Genomic DNA, 8,618 nt, shown 5'->3' with positions numbered 1-8,618 from the left:
GAGTGAGACTCCGTCTCAAAAAAAAAAAAAAAAATATATATATATATATACACACACACACACACACATATATATATATATTAAAACTTCCTTAAGTTTGTATTTGGATATAGAGACAAAATAATTTACTTTGAAATGGAAAGAATTGACTGCAGTTGGGAGTTTGAGCACATCTCTGCAGTGGAAATTGTCCTTAGGAGATAAATTTGGTATACTCAGCTGTGTGCTCTAGCAGTGGAAAACTGAGAAGGCTCCATCCATTTCTAGTGAGTGAATGGATTTGATCACTAGTGAGAATTGCAGAGGTTTTCTGAGAGACTTTCATCAGTGCGAGAGAACACAAGGACATTTTACTGCTAGATGTGAGGAAAATGACTTTTTGAAACTTTAGAAATATGAGACAGATTTAGTTGAACTAATGTTGGTTGGGGGGGCGTAACTTACCATCAAAATCCTGTTTAAATTGCAAATTTATAGTGGTTAGAAGCCATGTGGTGTGTATCATAATGCATTCTGTATATGGAATTCAGTAACTCAGTATTAATGTAGTATAAATGAGGATTATGACAGTTGTAATGGAAAAATTTTAACTTGACATTCATTCAGAATTGTTTGTAGTATAGCACAATTGTGTAATTGAGCAATTAAGATTCGTTTTCATACGTTCTTCAGGACTAACATGTTTCCAGCCAGAGGCAGATCAGATGGTTGAAAAAGTGATCAGATGAATGTGGTAGGGGTTTTGGGTGGCATCTCGATGGCTGGTCTTGCAGATGCCTCCTCCTCAGTCAGGCCTGCACCTCTCGCTGCCTCAAGTGGAAAAAGGTTCCAGGCCAATGGCTGTCTTCATTTCTAGCCGGGACTCTCATCCTGAGTCTCCATCTGTTCTTCTCCCTTAATGGGCTGGGTTAGCAGTGGATGAGGACCCATCTTAACTGAAGCCTGTAGTAGAAACAGCTCCTGTCCCACCCAGGCCTCCCTCAGCCCTCTGAGATCAGATGGAGCACTTTCTGCAGGCAGCAGACCCTGCTGAGTCCTCGTGGCCAATCTGAAAAATAGGAACCTCTGGCCTCTGTCCTGTCCTGATGTCTGCTGCTGTGTTTGTCTAGGTCCTGTGCCCCTTCCTGAGCTCCCTTTCTCCTGCAGTTGGCAGGTGTAGAGGCGCGGGGAGCAGCATGTGGTGAATGACTGGTTCAGCCCTGTCCACCTGCAGATGGGCATTTATTTCTTTACTATCCCTCAGAGTTCCATGGGCTGTTTACATATGAGGGTAAAAAAGTAATATGTGTACAAAATTCAAAAATTCAAATGATACCAAAGGACAGAGTGAACAGTTAAACTCTCCGCCCCCTCCCACCCCTCATTGCTGTTTACCTTCTCAAGAGGCAGCTGCTATTTCCAGCAGTTTGCCGTGTAGGGCTCACGTCTGGTGCCCACCAGGCAGGCAGGTGCCCCACACATGCATGCTTCTCTAGGGGGTGTTCGCACAGCACCAAATGCTGCTGGGCTCCGTGGGGTGGCATGTGATGGGGTGAATTTTCCCCTCTTCTTTTCTGGATTTTTAAAAATACTTTTAAATATGGAGATGAAACAGTTGTCTTATTATTTTGTTTAAAAGACATTTTTCTGCTTAGAGTTCCACTCAGGTGTTTCTGAAGTCTTGAATCTCAGAGATGTTTCATACATAAGATGATTTTAAAGATGGTTGTACCTAAGCTCTTGATTTTGACTTATTTCAATTCTAAACGCAATTATTTATCACTAAACCCAAAATCTATTACCCTTGCAGGTCATATAACCTTTGCAATTTGGAGTCTGTTTAAGTGAAAGATACATGTTAGAATATGTTTGAGATTTTGTTATAGTTCTGATATGTGTTAAAATCAAATTCCTAGAATTTTGTTTACATTTTAAATGCTTTTATTAGGGTTAAAAGTTATATGGATTGAGTTTAGTAAAATCTATTTTTACTGATTTCCATGACCATAAGAAGGTGGTTTCAAATTTTTGTTGCTTGAGCATGTGGAACAAAATTCATTGTATAACATGTGTCTTTTGTTGTATTCAGTACACTATAGGATATTAAAAAAATAACTTGCTCTTCTTGGTGGGCATCTGCTGGTCACCGTCCTTCTCCTACTCCTCAGTGTACGCAGAACTCTCAGCCTATTCCCTGTCATTGTGAAGCAGAAAGAGCTAGAAAACAAATAGTGTGGTTTGAATTCTTTTTTTCTAGCTTGAAATATTTTTGTCCCACATGAAGAACTCAGTCATTTTTGAGGAAGCATCATTTCCCAACTCTAATGATGAGTTCTTAGTTGGGAAAAACATCACCATTGAAACAGCTCTGGTGGTGTCTTAGCTGGCCTCCTTTTCTGAAGAATGCCAGTGTACATAGCAAGTTGACAGTGGAGCGAAGGGCTCTTGGAGTCACAGCTTAGGTCATGCTGCTTTCATCAGGAAGGTGATTCACTGAGAACCTTTCTTTACTAGACTCTGGGCTGTAAGACAAGAGGAAATGGGAAGTGGCAGCTGTGGCGAGAAGGTTTGAGGTGAAGCTGAACCTGATTACCAGATGTTTTCACCACCTGTCATTCCTCAGTGCATTCCTGGGCCAGGAGAGGGTCTGCGGAGCTGATGTGGGCGATGGGCAGTGGAGAGGCGCTGCGGACAGTGCAGGGAGCACCAAGGCTTAGCCTCCAGTTGTGCACAGGACTCACACGCCTTGCTCTGGCAAGCACATCAGCCGTCTGAGTCTTTGTCACTTTAATTCGTTAGTTTACTCCATTATACTAACATAGTTTCAAATTTTGGTGGTCTCAATATGTGAATGTACTTTATGATATTGGTGTTACAAAATAAATACAAAAGAAAATGCAGTATTATTTTGAAGTTTCCAGTCATTTGCTGTGTCTGCTTGGTTGAATATTGTTAATAAATAGGATGCTATTATTCTCATGACTAAGAAATTATCATTCGTCTGTTTCAGGAACTATTGATAATGTTTCACCTAACTTGTTTTGTAGATCTTACAGACGCTTTCAGCACCTACGAAAAATTTAGAACAGCAGGTGAATCACAGCCAGCAGGGACATACAAATGCCAATGCAGTGCTGTTTAGCCAAGTGAAAGTGACTCCAGAGACACACATGCTACAGCAGCAGCAGCAGGCCCAGCAGCAGCAGCAGCAACAGCACCCGGTTTTACACCTTCAGCCCCAGCAGATAATGCAGCTCCAGCAGCAGCAGCAGCAGCAGCAGCAGCAGCAGATTTCTCAGCAACCTTACCCCCAGCAGCCACCACATCCGTTTTCACAGCAACAGCAGCAGCAGCAGCAAGCCCATCCGCATCAGTTTTCACAGCAGCAGCTACAGTTTCCACAGCAACAGTTGCATCCTCCACAGCAGCTGCATCGCCCTCAGCAGCAGCTCCAGCCCTTTCAGCAGCAGCATGCCTTGCAGCAGCAGTTCCATCAGCTGCAGCAGCACCAGCTCCAGCAGCAGCAGCTCGCCCAGCTCCAGCAGCAACACAGCCTGCTCCAGCAGCAGCAGCAGCAGCAACAGCAGATTCAGCAGCAGCAGCTCCAGCAGCAGCAGCTCCAGCGCATGCACCAGCAGCAGCAGATGCAAAGTCAGACGGCGCCACACTTGAGTCAGACGTCACAGGCGCTGCAGCATCAGGTTCCACCTCAGCAGCCCCTGCAGCAGCAGCAGCAACAGCAGCCACCACCACCACCACCTCAGCATCATCAGCTTTTTGGACATGATCCAGCAGTGGAGAGTTAGTAATGGAGATTTTTTTTTCCCTCTCTCCTAAAAGTCTTGTACTCACATAAATGCTTTGAGAGTGTTTGAGTGTGGGGTAAGGATTCATGTGAAAACAATTATTACAACATGGAGAGTGTGAGTCTCATACCTAACAAAGAATATCGTTACCATGGGATAATTATGCTTTCTTTTGTACTTTGGGACATCATATGCTGAAGTGAATATTGGTGTCCCGTAGAACATCTAGGCTGCCACAGGGACTCCTTCAGGGTATTTAATGGCCAGGCATAAGTTACGTTGGTTTTAGTTTTTAACGATTATTTGATGTAGACAGATAACTAGTATCTTTGTAGCAATATTCCCCATGCACTCTGACTACTGGTAGATATGTCATGGTCAAGACTGATTAACATAACAGAATCACATTGCAAGGCACCACTGTTTAACTTTTGTGCAAGCATATTCATAGGGTTTTAATTTTCTTTTTCTTGTATAATTTTACTCTAGTTCCAGAAGAAGGCTTCTTATTGGGATGTGTGTTTGCAATTGCGGATTATCCAGAGCAGATGTCTGATAAGCAACTGCTGGCCACCTGGAAAAGGGTGAGATTGTGCCTGGAGGAAGGACGACTGTATCTGAAGATGCTTCTTTCTTATGTAGATGTAACTATGTTCACTTAGCTGCATTCACTGAGCTGCACCTACATGTGTTATAAATGTGTGATGGGCATTTTGATTAATATTCCCTGTGGCCTCAGGCACAGCACTTTTCTGGGCATCAGTTTTCTCAGCTGTTAGATGAAGATGGTAGACTTCTTATTTTTTCAGCTTGGAAATTCCAAGGGGCACTAATTATATGTGTATAATGGGGACGATGGGAATAAGTTCAGGTTTTTGGTGTCTTGGGAGAGGGACCATTAATTTGTGTGGATCTCAGTCATTTCTCTTTCTCTAGAGGTAACTGTTAGAAAATCCCAGAATCTCTAGGACCTCAACTTCTTCCAGCCCAATTGTGAAACTGGAGTTAATTTAATTATTTATTATTTTGCATGGTGGCCTTTAAAGAAAAGAAATACTTTTTCTTGCATTCCCCAAAACAAAACTGAGTCAAAAAATTTTTTTTTTATAAAAACTGAGTTTAAATGTGCCTCTCATATATCTTGAATGTGCTTCACTATAAACATCTCTAGTGCTTAAACCCCACCTGTGTGCCAAGCATGCTGCAAGACCTAGGGAATATGTGGGAAATCACAGACGGAGAAAACCAAAGAGCAGTGCGAGAGGCAGCCACACAGCTAAGCAGAGGCAGGGTGGCAGAGGCAGGCTGTTGTGAGAGCCTGAGAAAGGACCTTCACCCATCATGTTGTGGGGTGATGTGTTAAGAAAAGACTACTGGGGCCGGGCGCGGTGGCTCAAGCCTGTAATCCCAGCACTTTGGGAGGCCGAGACGGGCGGATCATGAGGTCAGGAGATCGAGACCATCCTGGCTAACATGGTGAAACCCCGTCTCTACTAAAAATACAAAAAAAAATTAGCCGGGCGCGGTGGCGGGCGCCTGTACTCCCAGCTACTCGGGAGGCTGAGGCAGGAGAATGGCGTGTACCTGGGAGGCGGGGCTTGCAGTGAGCTGAGATCCGGCCACTGCACTCCAGCCTGGGCGACAGAGCCAGACTCCGTCTCAAAAAAAAAAAAAAAGAAAAGAAAAGACTACTGGGAGAGGTGATTCCTGAACTGCTTATTATAGGATGAGTAGGAGTGAGAATTAGAGGGGAGGATTTTCCAAATGGTGTAGCACAGCCAAAGGCATGTGATTGGGGAAACTGACAGGAGGGTGCAAAGGACGGTGCCTCAGTGGGATCCACAAGGCAGGGGTTGGGGCAGGAGCCAGGGCTGGCATGTCTTCCAAGACCTTGTTGATGCGCCAGGTGGTGGAGTTTAGATGCAGGTGAAGTGATCAGCTGTGCATTTCAAGTAGTAAAGGGTTGAATCTGAAGGTGACCAGAGAGATGACTGTGGTTGGCTGAGGAAAGAGGCGGATGGCATGTGCTAGGGGGAGGGAGAAAGGGGGCAGTTCTGAGAAGGACAGCAGCAGAGATTTTTTAAAAGTCAGAAGTGTTTGAGGGCAGCACTGAGAAACTGTCTTGAGAAGTACGACAAAACTCAAAGATACCAAAGTTAGTGGAGGAAAGTTTGGGTTTTTTGTCTTGTTTTCAAGTTAAGGATTTATCCAAGAGGTCTAACGTTAAATAGGAGCTTGGGAACAGAGAAAATGAAGGCAAGAACGTTATGAAAGAAAATAGCTTTGCAGCTGAAGGCCATGTACCCTCAGATAGAAAAGAAATATAAGGAGAGCCGTGATAAGGCAACTGGGAACGTTCACAATGCTGATAGAGAAAACTGTTTTCTCTCAAAGACAAGCTCACTGGAGGGGAAACGTGGACAGATCAGGAGTCAGGGCGATTTCAGGAGCCTCCAGTCCAGTGCGCGGGGGCCAGCAACGGAGCAGCTTCTTCCATTTTTGAGGGAAAATAATTTCCAACCTAAAATAACCTATAGAGCCTGTCAGTCATAAGACTATGGAAGGAGGATATTTGTACACTAATGGTCGAAAATGTACCTCCCTTATATTCTTCCTTAGGAAGCCACTATGCCAGCAGAGAGTGAGACCTGGTAGCCAGGAAATGAGGGTTTGACTCAGAGATGACAAGAGAGTTCCTAGGATGGAGGTGAAGGGAAACGCTAATAGATGAGAAAGTAGGTGTAGAGAGAACTAGACCTGGGACCGGAAGAGAGACTTCCTGGAAGAGCAAGCAAACAAAAACACTGGTGGATTCAGGAGAGACATGTACGGCTGACCCCTGAACAGTGTGGAGCCTAGGGGTGCTGATCCCCATGCAGTCAGAGATCTATACATCACTTTTGACTCCCCAAAGCCAGAATTACTAATAGCCTGGTGTTAACCTGAAGCCTTAGTGATAAACAATTAATGCATATTTTGTATATGTATTACCATATTCTTACAATAAAGTAAGCTAAATAAAAGAAAATGTTATTATGTTATTAAGAAAATCATAAGAAAGAGAAAATATGAGTTACAGGAGACTCGCACTGTCACTTCCACCATATTCAATGACTAAGTCTAGACCATATTTAAGGCTAGGGGAGTGTACAGTAATTTGCAGACATACTATAAAACCGCCACATGTACATTTTTCATAGAGTTTGGGAATGAAATAGTGAAAAGTATATAGAAAACTAAGAAAAGGGCAAATTCTGGGGGGCTGGGATAAGGAAGTGATTAGCACCAGGGAAAACCAAAGTTTATACCAGAAAGGAACTCTCATCTTAGGCTGCCATATTAAGCCATATGGCTGGGCTGCGTTAAGTCACTGATGACTGATCTAAACAAGAGTCTGGATATAACCAAATCAGGAAGGCTTGAAGAGTGTGTGTTATGGTGGGGAAGGGTGTGCACTGTAGGAGGTCGGTAGATGGTCACGTAAACTAGAGAAAAGGAACTAATGGAAAGTGTTAGTTAGAATATATTCATACTTTCGGAAGAAACAGCTTCAAGTGCTGAACGTGCTTCCGGGGAGTGAAAAGCAGGGATTGGCGAGGAACCTGTGGTTCTGTCCTGTGCCTCATTAAACTATATTTATGCTTAGCCGAAGGAAAAATAAACATGTACATCTTAAAAGTAGGAAGTGAAGCAATCGGTTTTTTTAGGGGGCAGATCTTTTTAAAGTTTATATTTCACCCAATAGGCTGTCAAATTCTCCTTTTTCCGTGTACAATATTTTGAGTTCTGAAGAATGCCCGAGGTCGTGCAGCCGTCACAGCCCGGATGCACAGCAGTTCCTCCCCCTAGAAAAGCAGATCTGTTTTGAGAAGCGACTGTTGGGATTTACTAATTTCATTCTGATTTGTGTTTTATTTCCCTTTTCGAGGGAGGTGGATCTGCCCACCATAGACCTTTGGCAGTATCTGAAGATCTTTAGTAGTCGCGGCTAGGGGGCTGCTGCTGGCATAGGGTGGGTAGAAGTTGGGGACACTGCCAAACATCCTCCTCTGTACAGGACAGCCCCCACTTCCCAGAACCCCCTGGTCCAGAGTGGCAGTTATGCTGAGCTTGAGAAACCCTGGAGTGCATTCCATTTTTCTTCTCTTGTTTCCTGGAAATTCAGATTACATTTAGAGTACTGGAGTTCATTTTCATTGTATGGTGCTGGGTAGAAAAGTCTGTAAATAGAACTGTTACATGTCCTTAATACTTTGGGGAAATACATGATATAAATGTATGATAGAGTCTTTTAATAGCTGCCTTATTTGAAATTGGAATTCTCCTCTATTCTGAGTGATTGAAATTGATGACTGCGTTGGTCGGGTCTTTGTGTGTAGATAATCCAGGCACATGGTGGCACTGTTGACCCCACGTTCACAAGTCGATGTACGCACCTTCTCTGTGAGAGTCAAGTCAGCAGCGTGTATGCACAGGTAAGGAAAATAACCTTAGCAGCGACGAGGAGCAAGGTCTGGCATTTTTTATATGCAATCTTAAATGCTGGTGATTGATTGTTATTTTTGGAAAGGGCTTTTTTCTACCTCTGAAGATAGGAAAATTGCTTCTTCCTGTGATCAGTTCTTTGGTGGGATTGATACCTTTTGTGGGCACCGTTGTCTTTGAGCGATGGAGATAGAAAGGGGTGTTCCTAGGTGGTGGTAAGAAAGGGCAGACAGGAGGCCGAGGGGAGCAGATCACGAGGGCAGGAGTTTGAGACCAGCCTGACCAACATGGTGAAATCCCGTCTCTACTGAAAATACAAAAATTAGCCGGGCATGGTGGTGTGCACCT

The 8,618-nt window shown here is 43.9% G+C and overlaps 1 protein-coding gene across 2 annotated transcripts in view; it reads left to right on the top strand.

Moving 5' to 3' along the window:
* The window catches only part of PAXIP1 (PAX interacting (with transcription-activation domain) protein 1), a 55,370-nt gene that overhangs the window by 27,660 nt on the left and 19,092 nt on the right, over nt 1-8,618 (top strand). For both annotated transcript variants that reach the window (XM_011973073.1, XM_011973074.1), the window contains 3 exons: nt 3,027-3,780; nt 4,275-4,369; nt 8,165-8,260. In XM_011973073.1, coding sequence (XP_011828463.1) covers nt 3,027-3,780; nt 4,275-4,369; nt 8,165-8,260 — 945 coding nt within the window. The remainder of the gene's footprint in view (nt 1-3,026; nt 3,781-4,274; nt 4,370-8,164; nt 8,261-8,618) is intronic.

The sequence above is a fragment of the Mandrillus leucophaeus genome, unplaced genomic scaffold (genome assembly GCF_000951045.1).
Source record: "Mandrillus leucophaeus isolate KB7577 unplaced genomic scaffold, Mleu.le_1.0 Scaffold134, whole genome shotgun sequence".
Classification (NCBI taxonomy): domain Eukaryota; kingdom Metazoa; phylum Chordata; class Mammalia; order Primates; family Cercopithecidae; genus Mandrillus; species Mandrillus leucophaeus.
This window is presented reverse-complemented; position numbering and strand designations above follow the sequence as displayed.